The 20526-nt window shown below is 31.7% G+C and overlaps 1 protein-coding gene and 1 pseudogene across 1 annotated transcript; both read right to left on the bottom strand.

Moving 5' to 3' along the window:
* Positions 1-1007: 1007 nt before the first annotated feature.
* LOC148763697 (12-oxophytodienoate reductase 1 pseudogene) lies at positions 1008-1674 on the bottom strand (annotated as a pseudogene).
* Positions 1675-1986: 312 nt separating this feature from the next.
* On the bottom strand, positions 1987-3355 carry LOC18604611 (putative 12-oxophytodienoate reductase 11). The gene is made up of 5 exons (XM_088804604.1): positions 3249-3355; positions 2945-3085; positions 2526-2656; positions 2127-2303; positions 1987-2021 (listed from the first exon to the last, which is right to left on the bottom strand). Exons 1-5 carry the CDS (start codon positions 3353-3355, stop codon positions 1987-1989), a joined length of 591 nt encoding a protein of 196 aa, XP_088660730.1.
* Positions 3356-20526: the final 17171 nt, after the last annotated feature.

Raw genomic sequence — 20526 nt, forward strand, 5'->3', positions numbered from 1 at the left:
ACATTTTGAGATTTTAGCTGCATTTTTTTATTTGCAATTAGATTAATGCATTTAAATAACACTTAAACAATTTCATTTAACTACACTAATAAAGTGTATTAAGCAAACAACACATGTTTTTTTTTTTCTTTTGTTGGTGGCAGCTGAGGGATTAACAAAAAAATTAATTTTTAATTCTATTTTTACCCAAACACTTCTCTATACTCTTTCCCTTAATTTTAAATCATCAAAACCCTCTTTTTTTTTAACCAAAATAAAAAAAGAAATTTGAATTTCTAAATTCTCTTATTCATAGCAACAAAATCATTTCTCTCTCCCTTTCTTCAAATCGAAATTTCTTAAAACTTCCTAGAAATTTCGTTTGCCTCTAGGTTTTTTCCAAGCTTTTTCTCTTCTCTTCTCTTTTCTTCACTCTAAGGTTTTTGAATTTGAGAGAAATTTCGTTACCATTGAGCATGAAGATAGAGGTTCCATGGAATCGGAAGAAGGTGGCACTAGATGTGGAGGGATGATGTATGAGTTTTGTATACAATAAATAATTTTGCTCTTTTCGTAATCGTTAACAACTCAATATAGTTTGGTTAGTTTAATAAATTTTAAGATAAAAATATGATTGAAAAAAATTATTCTTTAAAAAAAATTGACAAATAATCGTGTAAATGCAAATGATATTATAGTTTTATCTTTACAGTATTATCTATCTTATTACTAACTATTTATTCTAAACTTGAAACCCTTAATCCAAAATAATCTAAACCCCTAGATAGCTTGATCCAAACTGCGCAATTGTCACCTTCAGTTGCAGCTTGGTTAACGAAAGTTGTCAATTATTTACCCAATACCATATTACTGGGCACTAGAAACCTTACAAAAGATGAGGATGAAAAATCATAACAAATGCTAATTGAAATTGATTTTAATAATTTATTAAACAAGTGCAAGCATCCGAGCATTTGATTTATTAATTAATACATAATCTCTATTTAAAGAGCAAGTTCGAATCCCCTTCCTCTAATTATTTTAAATATATATATATATTAGACAAGCACAAGCTTGGCAATTCTCTTCTTCGGTGAAGCTTAAGCAGTGTTTTCAAGAAACGAATAATCGGTGTAGCCAACAACGGGATCTGATAGGCAGTAGGTGCTTCTGTTGTGCTTAGTCAGAGGAGCATCAAGCTCAAATCTCCTTGGCAAATCTGGATTGGCTAAAAATAAACGACCAAAAGCGACAAGATCTGTGCGGTTCTCAGAGATAGCTTTGTTACCATCTTCTTTGTCATAACCTCCAGCCACAATGAAAGCTCCCTTAAAAGCCTTTCTCATGGGGAGAAGAGTCTCGGCACATTCAAGACTTTCTTCGGCAGTTTTCATTCTTGGCTCAACCATATGGCAGTAGACTATACCATATTTATTCAATGACTCTGCCATGTAGACGCCTAATGCTGTTGGATTGGAGTCACCTGAATCCAAGTAGGTTGCAAAGGGAGACAGCCTGATTCCAACTCTATCTGCTCCTATCTCATTGGCAACCGCTTCAACTAATTCTAAAGCAAATCTGCAGCGGTTTTCTAGAGACCCACCATAGTGATCTGTTCGATCATTGATATGATCTTTCATAAACTGGTCAAGTAGATATCCATGAGCCCCATGAATCTCAACTCCATCGAAACCTAAACGAACCCAAGGGCAAATTTAGCATTCAGGTAAAGTAACAACATCAAACAACAAGAGAGGAGAATTAAAGGAAGAGCTCATGGTGGTGGCACCTTCCTTCTAAGAGGACTTATGCCAAGATAACAAATAATTAATTTAATTGTTTTGAATCCAAGGGTTGACTTCTTTCGCACATATTTTCCTCCTACTGCTTGTCCTAATGACCGATAAGTAAATGCTTATATTGACCATTGGCCAACACAGTAAGAAATCAAAAGGCATGAATTCTGAACTTGTCGATTTATAAAGAGTTACAGCGGTGCAGTGAAGTTTAACTATGCGGTTTAAGTGAGATAATTGCAACACCTGCACTTTGGCAGTATTGGTCATTGAGTTCACTCTTTTCGCAGAATTGAAATGGTTTAGAGTTCTATTATGTAGTTTTATATTAGAGGCCGAAAAAAAACTTACCAGCTTCAATAGCATTCCTTGCAGCAACTCTAAAATCATTGATAACTAGAGGGATCTCGTCTGTCCTTAAACGCCTTGGTGGTGAGAATTTTGCAGGTTCTGTTGCATTTGCTAGAACTTGGGGCATCAATTGTTTGCTAGTAGAGGAGACAGGAGCCTGCCCATTTGGCTGATATTCTGTATATATTGTTAGCCAAGTGATACATAATTAATAAAACATCTGGTTGAAGAGATTATAGAAGGGAGGGTAACAGATTATTACTATCAATCCTTGCTAAAACCTCAACTTATAAATAAAAGGTCCCTGAAAGGCCAAATTGGCTTTCACAAACCAATAGAAGAGAAGACACTAAGTAAGGAGGATCAAAAACAAAAAAAAACAGAAATGAAAATACTCACCATAAGTTGAAGCCCTTCCCACATGCCAAATCTGACAAAAGAAGATCCCACCTTTTGCATGGACAGCATCTACAATGGGTTTCCATGCCTCAACTTGCTCTTTTGACCATATACCTGGCGTGTCTTTGTACCTTTATACGGGTAGAAACCAACTTTTAGTTATATATATTGAACTGATACAAAAATTACAAATACAACATATAATATAAGTAGGTGAAAATTGAGTGGGACGGGTTAGATTACTTCAAATCAGGTCATTTTCGAGTCAAAGGAAATTCGGATTTTTTTAGTTTGACTTGTTTCGAATTTGGATATTTTAGAGTCAAATCATCTGGAGTTTGTGAACCCTCTCTCTTTGTATATATATAATATAAACTTTTATAGGTTGTAATAATAAAAGAAGTTGACAACTAAATTACCCTCGCGCTGATTCAGAAACCACAGTTGCTTCGGTTATGAGAAGGCCGCCCTTGGTGGTTCTTTGGGAATAGTATAAAGCCGCATGTGGCTGAGGAATATTGTTATAAGATCTCTGTCTGGTCAGTGGTGGCATTACAATTCTGAGAGACAAAAAGATAAATGATAAAATTCATCAATCTACCAAAATTGAAATAGAATTACTTGCATCTGTCAAGTGCTATGATTAGTTCCCTTTTCTTTCATTTCAATTATAACAATTTAGGAGAAGCAAAAGAAAAAAGTTGAAAAGAAAGAGCTTGTTACCTGTGAGAGAGATTAAATCTGCCCATTTTGAAGGAAGTGAGAAGAGGGATAGTAGAAACTCCATTTTCTTTATCTTCTTGCAGCTGGGTTTGTGCTCGAACTCCCATGTTTGTTCACGAAATAACACAACACTTTGGGTTTGCTCGTGGTTAATTTGATTGCCACCTCCAACTTGGTTTCAAGAAAGGGTTTAGATAGCTTTATAGTGAGATCAGTGAGGTGCCATGAACATGGAGCAGCCAGTCTGCAAGCACCAACGTCAGCAAAATGGCATCCAAAATTTAAGAAATCAATACCGTTGTTTCCTCTGTCCTTTTTTCTTTCGGACAACGTCTGGATGGTGTTTGGTATTTTACAATGTAATGTAATTATAAATAATATAATTGCAAGCAATGTGATTGCAAGGAAAATAGTATTACAGTGTTTGGTATACAAGCAAAATAATGATTAAAATGCAAGAAAGATAACATTGCAGAGTTTGGTTTACAAGTACTTTACTGGAAATGTAATGTTAATTTTCAAAATTATCTCTATTTATTAAAATGTAAGTTTAATATATTTTTATTTTTTATTATTAATTTTTATATAATATCATCTCTTAAATATATTTTTAATGTCATATATTTTATTTTTATTTTTTATTATAATCTTATATTTTTTATTTTTTTAATATAATTTTTTATATTATATATTTTATTTTAATTTCTTTTACCTATATTATATAAATTTTAATTTCTTATATTTTATTTTATTTTAATTTTGGATTTTTATGTTATATATTTTATTTTAATATTTTTTATTTTAATTATAACGTTACAAAATATTTTTAACAAAGTAATAAAGTTGAAGGATAAAAGTATCTTTAATAATATTAAAGAAGGTAACGTAATGTGATTGTATTAATTTTAAATTACAATCACATTATATTATTTAATTATAATTTAATTACATTATAATTTTATATTATAATAATTTATTATAAAATAAATATTATAATATAATTTAATTAAATATATTAAAAAAAATATGTTCTCATTTCTCTCGTACCAAATGCTACCCTAAATTCTACCACAATATCGTGACGTCGTGTTGTGCTTTTACATTCATTCCGTAAATAAATTAAACAACACCACGTGATGAAGTGACTATGACTATTCAAAGCACTGCCTAATTAGGCTTACTCGGCTACGCGACTGTCCATCTGGCACAGTACACGCATGCAAAAGAAAATTAATACTATATAATGTCCTCAACAAACACGGCGCCACCTGACCATGTGTTAAGCCGTCAATGGTTCCTTTCTAGTCGCTTTGAACACTGCCACTTCCTCTTAGGAATGCTATCTTATGGACCCAATTAATTCGGTAATTCAGTTGATTTTCGCTTTGAATTTGGTTCATGTTAAGTTTTCCAAATATATAATTCGTTTCAATAGATTCTGGAAAGTAAAATATTCGGGTGTGCACACGGAATCTTCCTTTCGACATTAGTGAGAATTATTTTATTTTTTATACTCCTTTGTCTCAATCACTAATTGAAGTTTTTTTGCTTTTTTTGGATATTTAATATTATTACTTTTTCTGCATTACAAATTTTTTTTTTCATAATATTTTTCCATATTAAAATATATTGAACATTTATATCATTAAAATTTTTAAAAGTTTTAATGTAAAATATATTACAATAAAAAAGTTGTTTTAATGTATCATATCTAAAAAAGACTTCTGATTTATTCAGAAAAATTCAAATAAGATTTTATTTTTTTATTATATTTAATCAAGTTTATGTAATTTTATTTTAAGTCAAACAAACTTTTATACTTTTATTTTGAAATCATAATTAATGATAACGCGGCATATTAATGTAGTATGATAATATGATCATATTATATTTTTCACCTTTAATATCAATACTACAGTAATATCATATGGATATAAAATAACAAATAATATTTTAATTAATGAAAATTAATCAAACATTAGTTATAAAAGCTTATTTGACCTAAATAAAAATATAAAGACCTAATTCAATACAACAAAAGAATAAATATTTATTAAAATTTTAAAATAATTAAAAGATTTTTTCTAGTATTATTCTTTGTTTTAGTATACGTAAAGGTCCAAAAAGAAAAAAAATGGAAAAAGAATATGTTTATATATCGTGTACAGAATATAGTTATGGTAGAAACCTATTCTAATCAAGGAGTATTTTCATTACATCCGAGCAATGGCTGCTCACACTTAGAAATATTTCTCTTACTCAGAACGTCAACAAGTGCTGCCGCCACAACTGACCCCTGTTTCTATTCTTTCTTCTAACAAGTCAAGCTGTCTCTCTCTCTCTACTGTTATTTTCCCCATGTCTCTGCTAAGCAAGTCCACCACGTGATGCTGACCCAAACTACCAAATGTTGCTTTTTTAATCTATTTATCTCACAATTCCCACCAACCAATTTGAATCGAATTTTTAATATCTTAGCGTCATCACATTATTCACTCAAAGACTAGCCGCATATCAAACAGACAACCACTGATGGTTACCAACTTGATACGGATTATTAGACTAGTAAGAATTTGCCAATTCTTTTCTGCATAAGGTTTAAGCCGAGGTTTTAATTAGAAAAGGTTGTACTAAATGATTTCAAATCCAAGAGGGAGCAAAGAATCTATAGTAATGATAATAATATGATTAAATGATGTACATTTATATATTTTATTCAAAATATTGAGATAATCGTATTTCCTTACTCATATCATGTTCTCTTAGAAAATTAAATAACCAATGTAATCAACATAAAATCTAAGTGGTTTTGAGCAACACCTCTAATTCCATCTTCCCTTTTATAACTTCAAAAACAAATATATGTATTCATTATTGTCCCTTTTGAGATGAATTTTTCATTCACTTTTGATCGAAGAAACTTACTTTACAAATCTTCCTTCTTGTACACAACAAGAACAAAGCTTGCTTTACAAATCGCTTTATAAATCCTCATTCGTGTACACAATCTCTTCATTCTTGTTGTTATAGAGTAGTTACTGGAGTCCTCAACAAAGAGTTACACATTCAAGTACCTCAAAAATGAAGAGAATGAAAGAAAGTGTAGAGAATGAGAGAAAATGTTTTGGTTTTTCTAACTTACATAACAATTCACGTTCACTCTTAATTGCGTGTAAAAAACCAATGTCTTTGTTCACTATTTATAGAAGTATTAGGGATATAAAGATACGATATCTCTTTTAAATTTTAAAAAATTAAATTTAAATATATATAATTAATCCTTATTTTAATTTAAACAAATTAAAATTTAAATGTAATGGATTATTACATAGATAATCCTTGTTTAAATTTAAATAAATTAAATTTAAATTTATATCGTATCTCAAACATTTTTCAATTATTCAATTAAGAAATATTAGAATAATATCCAACATTAATTAATTAAATATTTGTTAATTATTCAGAAATAATTAGTATAGTTGCATGCCATATGGATGCATCATATTTAAATACAACATCTCCCACTTGTACACATTAGCATCAACTTATACCATTCTCAATTTAACTCATTTGCCATTCACTGTTATATAGGGAAAATGGAACATAAGACCAACAAGAAAAAATAATGGTACTGCTGAGCAATGAGATATTGAGTTACCATTTTACTAACAAAATACCGCTCAAGTTCTCATCATATCCCAAATCATTTTAATCACACAAGATTTTGCATCTCTGATCCCTCCTTCAGTAAAAGCTATGTAAAATCTCTCTATGTGTCTAAACTCATGGTTATATCTAACAACTAATGTTTTATAACCACTGGGGCAATAAGTTATAGATCATGTATGTGAGATGTATGATGACTCTTCCTTGGATACTCATGTCAATGCATTAGGATCTGACTGTTTTCCTAGTCATGTTCTGTTAGATCACATCATTCTTGACCCTTGGAAATCATGCTAAAGTATAACACCAAATCTCAACTTCATGTCATAGATCCAATTCCCAAAGGCTACTAGATTTAGAGTTTAGACTACGTAAGTCCTTAAGGCTCACACAATGATGAAGCAAGGATCTATTCAATCACTCCCCTTAATTGGTCGACTAATATCACAAATAGTATGAAATGCATGTTATGATGGATTTTCCACTTAGAGTTTATCAAGTCAAAACCACCACATGGATCTCGGTCCAATCCTTACAAAAAGTATTGGCTTAAATCCCCTAAGATTCAAACCTAACTATCACTGGCTCCATGGAGTGTGGATAATCTCCTTGTTTGACTTTTACGAGCCTCATCTTGACTCTAAGTCAAGGTGGCATTGCTAAAATCCTTGCTCACAACTCATGTGACAAGGAGATCACAAAACGCTTGATACCTTGTGATCGTTTAAGTCTTATCTCACATGCCACCATGACATTAAGGTGATTATCTTGTGTGAGAGGAATAATCTATAAAGCTAGGTGATAATAATTATCTTAGATATATGATCTAATTAATTAACAAAATTTGATCAAATAAGTCAACATAGACTTAATTTATTAATTGCTCAAAAACAATAGTACATAAATATCAAATGCGTATAACCCCAAACCGCTAATATGCTTCTGAAAAGCATTTCTAATGAGAAGTTAAGTGAATGGGTTTGCTAACATATCAATTGTGGAAATGTACTTTAACACAACAAGACCTTGTGCAATGATGTCATAAATGTAGTGATAACAAGTATCAATGTGTTTGGCTTTTCCATGGTACTTATGATCCTTTGTATAAGCTATGGCAGCTATGTTGTCACAATAAAGTACAACAGCTTCACTAAGATGCCTAGTAATGTTCAAGCTTTGCAAGAATCTCCTTAACCAAACCACTTCTTATACTACAGCACAATAAGCTATATACTCTACTTCCATAGTAAAGAGCAGTACAAAGTTACTTTTTGCTACTCCAAAAGATAGCTTCACCTCAAGTATAAAAGCATTTCTTGAAGTAAACTTTCGATCGTCTATATCACCGGCATGATCAGCATCACTATATCCGACCAACTTTAGACTTCCACCTTGATAGCACAAACCCAATTTAGTGGTTCCTCTTATATATTGTAGTATCATTTTAACTACATCGTAACAAGTAATCTCAGGATTACTTTAGTGCCTACTAACCATACCAACCGCAAAGCATATGTCTGGTCGAGTACACATCATAGCATACAGCAAACTTCTAATAGCACTTGCATATGATACTTTTTCCATTTGTATATTTTCTTATTCAGTTTTAGGACATTATTCCATGTTGAGATATAAGCCTTTTCCAATGGAGTGTTTATAGGCTTGGAGTTCTTCATATGAAACCATTCTAAGACCTTTTCAATATAACTTTTTTGAGACAAACTTAAGAACTTCTTAGAATGGTTTCTTGAGATCTTAACCTCAAAGATGTATTCAGCTTGTCCTATGTCCTCCATCTTGAAAGTGGAGGACAATCATTTTTGAGTGATGACAATCAACTCCATGTCATTCCTAACTAGTAAGATATTATCCATATATAATGAAATAATAAAGAACCTATTCCCTAACCTCTTTATATATAGACAATGGACCTCGTTAATCATCATGAAGCCTATGGAAATGATGGCTTGATGAAAACAAAGATACCATTGTCATGATGATTGTTCTAAGCCATAGATAGAACGTTTCAAGCTACACACCTTGTGTTTTTTTCCTTTAGCTTGAAACCAACTAGTTCGTTCATGTAAATCTCCTTACTTATTTCTTCATTAAGAAATGCAATTTTTACATCCATTTGGAACAATTCCAAATCTAAATGTGCCTTTATAGCTAGGATAAGACGAATTGACATAAATTTTACCATAGGAGAAAACGTCTCTTCAAAGTCCACATCTTCTTTTTAGGTATAGCCTTTGACCACTAAACGAGCCTTATATTTGTCAATTGATCCATCCACATTGCACTTTACCTTCAAAGCCCATTTTTTTTCGATGGCCTTGCGCCCAAGTGAAAGGTCAACTAACTCCCGTACTTAGTTTTCAGTCATGGGTTTCATTTCATCTTTCACAGTAGTAAGTTAATGACAGTGCATTCAAAGATTCCTCATAGGAAGATGGTTCATCAACATCCACAGAAATGCCTAAGAAAGATTGATTGTTAGTGTAGAAATCTCAATAAGTAATATACAAAGAAAGGAGGTAAGTTGGTCTTTAAAAAATCTTTTAAGAACTAAGTATAAAAATTAAAACTTTTGCAACCAAAAATCTCTTTTTTATGTCAAAAATAAAGTGTGTGATCTTTCTAAACCAATTTTTGATAATAAATTGAAATGAACAAATAATAAGTCAAAGTCAAGATGTTTTCCTAAGTCAAATAATGAACAAATAATAATTTGAAGGAAAAATATTTTCCTATGACTAATAATGAACAAATAATAAATCAAAGTAAGAATATTTTGCTAAGTCAAGTGCCAACAAAAATAATGAATCGAGATAAAATATTTTCCTAAGAAAAAAATTAAGGAATCAAGGTAAAATATTTTCCTAAGCTAAATACAAGCAATAAATTTCAATGCGGAAAATTAAAAACAAGAAACAAGATTTTTATAATGGTTTGGCTTTCTCTAGTTCTTACATCCACTCACTTGGAACACCAAGAAATTTCAAAACCATTAAGGGAAATGAGCTTTTACAATACCAAGCAAAACCCTTACAAACTTTTTCACAAGATAAAGTGAAACCCATCAATAATGGTTTTTACGGGGCTCAACCACAGATCTTCACAAATAGCTTTTCAAGGTTAAGCTAGAATCTTTACAATGGTGTACAAAGTTTAGCAAGAAAATGCCTCTGCAAGGTTGGGTGCTAGGAGTTTAAGCTTAAATGTATGGAAAAAAGAGATGTCACCTTAAATAAAGCAAGTGTAGAACTTTTCAAATCTTGATGGAAGACTAAAATGAAGCTTGAGAGTAAAGATAAGCTTTTGGAGGTCTTTCTAGGGTTTGAAACTTTATCTCAGGTTATCTCTTGCTTCCAAAGAGCTCAAAGTTAGCTATTTATAACTGGTGTGAAGTTTCAAGTCGTTAGACACAAGTTTGAATCAAATCTGACCATTGTTGGAGCTTGAGACTCGACTACAACGCTCTTAAGGTTGACTATGTTTTTCAAATTTCTCAAATTAGGGCTTTATAGTCGAGTATAACATTTCTCTATTTGATCCAACTCTAAGAACGTGTTTTTTGCAAGTCTGGGCTATGGTAGTCGATTACCCTTTTGCTATAGTCAACTATGGCTGTGCAAAGTCTTCTTTCTCACACTTTTGACTTGTTAGGGTTGACAACACTTGAGCCAGTGTTGACTATGTCTGTTCAATGTTTCATTTTCTTGAGCTTTCTAGAACAAAGTCGACTATGGCTTTATATTCTTCAAGTTTTGCACTCTTTTTGCCTTTAGATCGACTTAAGCTTCTCTAAGGTTGACTTTTGAATTGCGTCTTGAGGTTTCCTTAGCTTTTTGGCACCTCACTTGAGCTATTGCTTCCTTGCCTTGTTCTTACAATCAAATAATAATTCAAGGCATGTTTGCTCTTTGTTTTCTTAGCTGAATATGCATTGTTGGAAGGCTTTTATGATACTTTCTAATGATACATTACTTTTCAAACAATTATATGACCTTAGGGGACTAAAAATATATTTGAGACAATTTCAAATGCTTGACATCAAGTTCAAGATAACATACAATTTTTGTCAAACAAAACATGACGCAAGTCAAGGCTAACAATCTTCCCATTTTTGATATGATAAAAACATGAACATATTGCATTTGAAATTTCATGAAACCTCCCTTTAACATAATTTGTCTCCACGCCCTTGTTGAAAACATTTAAGTGTAAGTAAGAAGGATAGAAGAAATGCATATGAACTTTGAAAAATCTCCCCCACAATTTATTCATGAGGTTCAAAATGTTTTTAAGAAAATTTCAACTAATATAAGAGCGTTTCAATGTACTCATAAACCTTCTCCCCCTTTTTGTTATATCAAAAAGGTTTAAACGTGTGAGCTTTAAACATTTAAACTCAAAAGACAATGGTTAGTGAAAATCATAAAGTATAAATGAGTATTAAGTACAATAATGATCTCTAACCATCAAATAAAAAAAATGAGATATATTTCCATGTAAAGATATTCAATTACAAGATCAAGAAATATATCCATTCATTATAGTATGAAAGCATCAAATCAAGATATATTTCTAATTGATATGTATTCACTCAAAGTATAGGGAAAATATATCCATATAGCACATCTAAGGAGCAACATATATTGATATTTTCAACTAAGATATATTTCCATGTAAGATATTCAATCAAGGCATTATGGAATATATCAATATATCATAAACAAATCAAGATATATCTCCATTTCATATGTTTTCAATTAAGTCAATAAGGAGTATATCATCAATCAATCAAGAATGTCACACATAGATATGCTTTTATCAGTAAAGTGTGGACATTTTCATCCTTTAAGTGCGAGTTAGATATGCATACATATAAAAACAAGTATAATCAAGTATGAAGCATTTATAAATATGCACATAATGTGACCATGATATGTATGAGTAAGATGAGTGCAACTTATATACTAGTATGTTCACCTATTCATTCAAACAAGTAATAATAAGAATGTAAGTTACCAATAAGTAAACAAATTGAATACTCAACTAATTGTGCAAATATATTCACAAATGTATACAAAATCAAGTATAGTAAAGAGCATAGCAATCATTATTTAAGTATAGAAATTATTCATCACAAGTTTAATATGGTGTTTAAGAGATATTACCAACAGAGATGAACACCATTTATTAATATTTTACCAAGCTCATTTTTAAAGATTTCAAATGCTCAAGAATCATAAGATAATGTCAGCAATCAACTCCCCTTTAAACATTTATTAGATTTCTTTCCAACAAGAAAAAGGGATAAAGTTGTCAAGACCCAAATTCCGAGCAATGACCGGCGCATGGGCCCAATGGACGTAGTCCACTAAGCCCAAGCAAGCCTAATAGTCCGACGTGTTCATCATTCCATCATAAACTGCTAAGTCATTTTTTAAAAAACTTAAAATCAAAATAGTAATAGACATTGCCAATTTGTATTGGCATTTCTCATTTTATTATATACATACATTGTCTACAACATGTATTCCAATAATGTACATTAGGTTCGCCTATACATCTCAAAAAGAAGACTTGACTTCCAGCGGAGGGACTCGGATGAATGTACAGCTACTGAATGCCGAGACACCTACCAAAAAATGGACACGGGTCTATAACGATACCTCGTCCTAGTTACCGGCTGCCTCGTGATCTGAAAACATGAATTTGAAATGGTGAGTATAAACCAAGTGAGTGAACAAGGAAGGGAACAAGCAACAACAAAGGAAAATTTAAAATCATGATGCACTAGTTTCAAAACAATGCAATTTGGTTCATTCCTAATAAAACCCCTTATCGAGCCCTTAAGTGATTAATCATTTGAAAATCATGAACCCATACATAGCGAATCATTTGAAGAATGAAAGCTTCAATATTGTACAAGCAAGTCAAATACAACAACGAATCTTCGCTGCAGCGGAAAGGCATTCTCGCTACAACGTAGCTGCAGCGAGAATGAATTTTCATTGCAGCGACGTTGAAATTTAGTTACTAACCGAACGAGGGTTTCTCAACTGGTCGAGGGTTTCTCACTAAAACTCCTCATTTTAAACTTAACTCTTTTAATCCTTAATGTTGGAAGTCCATGCTCCCATATGGTAGCAAAGAAGTGAAAGATAGGGCAGCAATTGGACAAGATAAGAGACCAAAACAGAAAGTTTTTCGCTGCAGCGAGATTCAATCTCGCTGCAGCGAAATTTTTACCCAAAAACAGAATGTTTCTCGCTGCAGCAAAATTGCAACCCAAAAAACAGAAAGTTTCTTGCTACAGCTAGGATGCATTTCGCTGCAACGAGAAGCTACAGTTTCATTCTCGCTATAGCGAAAATGCATCCTCGCTGCAGCGAGTTTTCAGCCAGTGTACCCCTCCAAATCCGAGAGTTTCTCGCTGTAGTGAAATACAGGGCATCAATGTAAAATTTACCTTTCTCCCAAAGGAAAAACCACCTTGCCAAAAGGTCCAAACCAACATGAAAACACATAACAATTTCTCAAGGTTTAACATGTCAAGTTTCACATGCATTACAACCATAACCCATTATCCATCAATTTCCTATAACACACATATTTACATATATATATATATATATATATACATACATATATACCCATCATCATCATCACACCATCCCATCATCATCATCACCAGCTCATGCGCACTCCCTACTCGCACATGGTTGGGTCATCACCAGGTTATGCGCACTCCCTACTCGCACATAACCGGGTCATCCTCGACTTATGCGCACTCCCTACTCGCACATAGCCGAGTCAATATAATTACACAGCATTATACTCAAGCATATATGTATATCAACATAATGCAGTCGCATAGAAATCCATAATAATCACATTTCATAACATAAACTTTTTCTCAAAAGCTTGTTCCCAAGGCATTCATTTTCATGAAAAATTGTATAAAATCATTCAAACACTTTGTCAAATCCATCATATTCCCAAAATCAGTTTTGAAGGTAGTCCACTCACCAATTGATTGTAGAACTTTTAATTGACTCAAATTCCCCTAATGATCCAATTGGAATGATGGTGCTTCCTTAAAAACCTAGGATCACATTAACATAAACAATAGATTAATTTACACACTATGAACTCTAAAAGCTATCTCTTAGCTAGTTTTCAATTGCCACTTTAAATGGCTATCTATGTTCACTATCTTAATCACTAAAAAGTAATGAACATACTAAACAATAAAACAGCTCATAAATCACAATTACTAGCCATTTTCTGCAACTAAAAATCAAACTTGGTTCATCACTCACCCTAGGGTTCCTTTGTAGTTGGATTCTCTTCCAATAGCTTCCAAATCAATGGAGCGATTCTCTCTTTCTCTCTCTAGAATGCCCAACTAGTGAGAGAAAGTATGAAAACAAGATATTTCAAGGTTTTTGAAGTGAGAAGATGAAATAGCACAAGGGTTTATGGAAGGGTGAACCAAAAGCATGAAAATTGGAGCTAGAAAGAGAAAGTTGTGGAAGTTTGAAAATCAAGCTTCCATGGAGTTTGAAGAAACGTGAGAAAAGAGAAGGGAAGAAGAAGACCAGCTGCTGGAAAATTCAAGAAGCTGCTGGAAATTCAAGGTATTTACAGGCAATCTTATCATTTCCTTTAAAATTACGAAAATACCCCTCCACCAATTAACTTACTCTCCTCCAATATTTTATGCAATCTTTTTGCTCTTTTAACACTTGGACAATATCCATAATGGTCTAAACATGCTCAGGTTCATAAAAACTTAAAATTTTAACCCGAGGTGAAAAATGACCATTTTGCCCTTGTTATGAAAATTGTTGAAACTTCTAGTTTTCTTCGTGTTTTCATCAGCACACATCATTTATATTGTCTTATGCCTATTTAGGCCTTAAAATATCATAAAACTTTCTTCTGAAAGCTTATTAAAGAAAATGACGAAGCTACCCCTAGCTCATATTATTACATCTATACTTAGTTACAAGCCTATAGAAGTTGGGGTATCACACAAGTGGTTAATTACATTAAAGCATAATCTTACCTTCCTTTAGATGGATCGTGAAATAAATATAGGAATAAATAATAATCATATGATAGATGAGTATTTAAACAGAATGCTTAACATGTCAATCTCATACTCATATATTCAAGAAACTATAAGGCATGAGTATTTAAATAAATATTCAATATATGCTTCAAATACTCATAATTTCAAAAAATGTATACACATTAGCTCCAATGCATGTCCAAGATATCATTTTTCATTAAGCACCTTTTTCAATCATGCATTGTCCTAGCATTATCAATCAACTATTTTAAGGAAATTCTCTTAAATATATAACAATAATAATTTGAGAGAGAATTACCTCAACAATGGCATATCATCATGAAAATATCATCATTTAGTCCTTTTTGGTAATCTCTTTTCCACAATATTTTCACACAAGCATTTCAATAAGAGTTCTCCTAATTGTGTATAAAACTATCAATTCAAGGAGAAGTTTTCTCCTCAAGATGATATCATTATCATCTCTAAAATATATAAGAAAAATAATTTGAGAGAGAATGTCACGATCTAAAACTCCCCTCGAGCCCGTGACAACCGTCGCGGTGCCCTAATGGGCACTCATCTCCCGGAATGCCAACCAGAACTACGTAAGGCTTAATATCAGTTTCTCATTTCCCCCGGTGAGTAACCGTTGCCAAATATTATGTTCCAAAGGATTTTGAGTTATTTTCAACTTAAAACAGATGAAATAAAAGTTTTCGTCTCACAGGGGTGTTTTGGTCATTTTTCACTGAAAATTTTTGAAACCAATTTAAAATTTAGTAAGCAAGTACTAATCGTATAATTCACAATCAAAAATAAGTTTAAGCACCTAAAACCTTTATTTAAAATGAAATTATAATTATTTAAATATAATGAGAAGATAAAACAAAATATTCAATATAATATTTTATTTTCTTATAAACAGTAATTTTAGAGTTATACGTAAATACTTTTTGCAACATAAAAGCAAAATAATTTCATTCATACCGTGACACAGTAAACCAATGCATTTAAATTAATTTAATTTAATTTACAATATCAAGCGGGCCCGCGAATGACTAGAAGTGAGGAAAACGATGAACCTACAATTCAGATGACGCAAGTCCAATGGAAGCATTCGATGGAATCAGCTATCTACAGCCTACTCTGAGCCTGAAATGGGTAAAAATGAGGGTGGTGAGATTATAAAATTTCAGTGAGTAAACAAACATCATTTAAATCAGCTAAAGCCGAGTAAAGGGAGACAATTAAAATATCCAATCATTTTAAATATTTCATAATTTGAAAATTTATCCCAACCCATGCAAATGGTTGTATTTCATTTAATTTCTCATTAAGGCTTATGACTTCCATAAACATTTGGCTTATGCCATCAAATAGTACTCGACGACAGCTTGATTAGAGGCGTACACTCGAGCCCGTCAAGGCTATTAAAAAAGTTTCGTATTCACGTAAAACATATTTTTAGTTTGAAAAACACAACCATTCATTGGCGTTAACGGAGTTCATCATCACGAGGTGGTTCGGCGTGACGTGAACTCTGTCCATACCTCAGGAGATACCCTACGCGCATCTCCGATCGAGGTACATATATATATATATATGCGGATTTCGTGCCCCTCTAATAGGCTGGTCCACAGAATCCGCCCACTGCAGCAAGCTAAACCCACCATACAATAAAATTCAATAACATGATATGGCAATTATTGTAATTCACAGCCTTTCAAGGCTAAATATATATTTCATAGATTTCAACACAAATATCAATTCAACCATTCATGCAAATATTGTTATAAGCCATTCGATTCAAATCATAATTTTTACAGCATAACAAGTAGTCTCCAATTACTCTGTTTTTTTTCAAAATCATTATTCAATTTCAAGACAATTTATAAAATCTTATTATGTAAACACCTTTTGTTTGTAAAACACAAAGATTTACTATTTAAACTTATTTTCATAAAATTTTACCAAAACTGATTAAAAACATACTTTAGATAATTAAAATGATGGTAAGGTTACTCATAGTACTAGGAGTTCAATATACTCCTATCCTCGATCTTCGAGCATAATCTCTCTACCCTTATTAAAGGGCTCACCACCTATACATCATACGTGACACGAATTTCAATAAATTGTGTCAATTTATCATAAACTATTTCAGGCTCTCTAAATCTAAATGAATGCATGCGATGGATGCAAAATGTCTGATTAATCACTTAAATGTGATATTCGACCTAAGTCACACTATACTCAACCTAATCAACTAAAATCTCCAATTTAACTCCAAATCAATTCTTCTCACTTTCTAAACTCCAATTATACCTAAATTACCTCAGTGACTGTGAATGAGATTCAATTTATCAGTCTCGGATCAATAATTACACATGTCTATACATTAGGTAAAAATTCAGATTTTCACACCAAAATTTCCCATTTAATTTCTAGCCTCACCAAACATCAAATATCACCCAAATATCATGAAATATCATCAATTTCAGCCACACTATCCTCCCTAGAAAATTCGGCCAATGATGGTGATGGGGGAAAATGAATTCTTTTCTTGTTGTTTTGTTTCGAAATATGATAAACTAATTAAAAACACTAACATAACTTAAAATCAAATCAATCCAACATCTTTCTCTCTCCATACCCATTTTGACCAGCCATGAATTCACCATGAAAACATGAAATCTAACCATGGAAAATAAGGAGAAATGCATGGGAAAGGTAGATCACAAGTCAAAATTAAGAAATTTTACCTTTGATTGCTTAATTCCTTGAAATCCACCAATTTTTCTTTGAATTTTCCCACCTAAGGTTCTTTTTTTTCTTTTCTCCCTTTGTTCTTCCTTTTCTCTTTGTTTGGCCGGCCATATGAAGAGAAAATGGGCTGATTTGTGTTAATTTATAAGCCAAATATTTAATGGTTATAAATATGCTATGTGTCACCATTTCATTGGTCCATTTTTATTTCTTAACTATTAAGCTTTCTCTCTCCACCATATAAATTCCTTCAATTATCCATGATAAAATTGGGTAAAATCCATGTGCTGGACAAGTGTTCTAGTGGTGAAAAATTACAATTTTGCCCTTGGGGTGACAAAATTACTATTTTACCCCTATACTTCGAAAAATACCGAGATCACCATTTTTCACTTCTCAACCTCAAATCATACTCTAATAAGTCAAATATGATCAAAATCTTAAAAAAAATTTCCATTTTGTCCTCGAGTGGCAAAATTACCATTTTGCACCTAGATAATAAAATTTTTGGTTTGACTCCAAATTGATGCTCGAACTCCAAATCACCATATTAAACCATTCTGGGACTTTAAGATTCTTAATTTCATCTTAAATTCTCTATTTGATCTAGTTCGAGGCTTAAATCAACTTTGTTGTACCTCTAGGTACAATATCGACTTTTGTAAATTTTTCGGGACTCTCCTTGCATGCAAACATGCTATCCTTCACATGTATGTCATGACAAGTATTTTTTAGAGTCAGGCTTGACATCTTCTCCCCTACTTGGATCAACCATATGATCCTTCTTCATGACTGATTTCGACATCCGACTAAATATTAATATTTTAATATTATTTTATTAATAAAATATTATTTTATTCTAAAAATATTATTTTATTCTAAAAATTTTATCTTGTCTCTTTGGTTTCCAAAGTTCCTTATTATGTCTCAATTCGCATCCGACCAACTTTATTTATCACCATATCAAAGTATGGGGCATTTCAAAGAATTACCTCAACAATGGCATATCATCATGAAAATATCATCATTTAGTCCTTTTTGGTAATCCCTTTTCCACAATATTTTCACATAAGCATTTCAACAAGAATTCTCCTAATTATGTATAAAACTATCAATTCAATGAGAAGTTTTCTCATTAAGATAATATCATTATCAATTAAGCATTGCCTAGGCATTTTGCACTTGTTGTAATCATACATAAGAAAATACTATGATCAAGCAAGCACAAGCATGATTATAAAAAGAATTTTGGCTATCTACACTAATCATGATTTCAATTTGTCTCAAGAAATGCATGCAAGATTTCAATAAAAAACATGGACATATACAAAGGAATTACCAATGAAGTTCAAGGTACATGCCATTTCTCAATGTTCCATAATTCATGAGTGATACCAATTTTGTATGAGAATAATGGAAATAAAGCACTCAACTCATGAGTGTATCTAACATAAGCATCCGAGTATTAATGAATACCAATTGTTAAGATTCAAGAAATAATCATTCAATTAAGGCTCATTAGATATTCATTGCTAACTCAAGATATAGGCCATTCTTCATTTTAAAACCAGTCATTCATGATAGCCTATAAGCTAATGTTGGATGCACATAAGTTTTTAGATCATGTAATCATTTAGGTTTATGGAGGACATAGTTAACATTCTAAAGCACATTCAAAAGATTCTTCAACTATGTCAACACAATATGTATCATGATCTAACTTGACAATTCAAATTTCTCATTCAAAAGCATAACTCAAGTCAAGTTATAGACTTCAAATCTTAAGGTCAATGAAAATGAGATATCATGTCAGCATATGACTTGATCAAAAAGATAGATGAACTAAAAATATTTTTCATGAAGTTAAATGTGTTCATCATAACCAATTCCATATGCATAATCAAGAAACCAATTTTGAAACAATCAATTAAGCACAATCATAAAGCATATTCTAAGAATTGATTCTAGACCAAGTATTTTAATATTTCAATTGCTCAAGAAATAATCCAATCAGTATGACCATATGAACATTTCATTTTCAAAAAATGATGTCACCTATGCAAGCACATGAGTAATACTAGGATCAATAAATTCATGCATTTACTCATGCATTCATTTTCATCAAGAACAAGTCATAATAGCATTTTCAACATGTGATAATTCAAGCTATATATGAACAAAAGCTCAAGCATGGAAAATAATTTTCACTTATAAGCTCATATTGATGAAATCAATTTAAGTAGTCAATTATTGTTATGCTCAATTCATCAAATCATTTATCTTCAAATGTAAATGCATCTCATGCTTACATTTTGCAATCAACAATTTCGCATAATCAATATTCAAACATATACTGCAAACTAAACTACGCACAATGATCAAATAAGTAATTCATCATCAATCAAATTTCATTCAATCAAGCATTCTTCAAATTTAAAGGAAATAAGGAAGTAGATATCACCCATTTTCCATTAAATGTTTAATCTTTGAATAGCTCTTCCTTGTTAGTGATACCTACAAAAATCATTTTCACTTGACATTTGGTGTCCAAATTGCTTTGGATCCTTGAGGGTTAGTTTCAACAAATGTATGCATAATATAGTAAATTGAACAACGAATACAATGGAAACTTATGAGTTTAACAGGGTTCCTATTCCTAATTTTTTTTGGAGGATTTTAACATCAATTTTCAATTGATTGTTTTTGTCCATCAATGAGTCATTTTCTACCCCAAATTTAAAATTTTCTTCTTTT

This window comes from Theobroma cacao, chromosome 3, assembly GCF_053813885.1.
Source record: "Theobroma cacao isolate CCN51 chromosome 3, ASM5381388v1, whole genome shotgun sequence".
NCBI classification, from domain to species: Eukaryota; Viridiplantae; Streptophyta; class Magnoliopsida; order Malvales; family Malvaceae; genus Theobroma; species Theobroma cacao.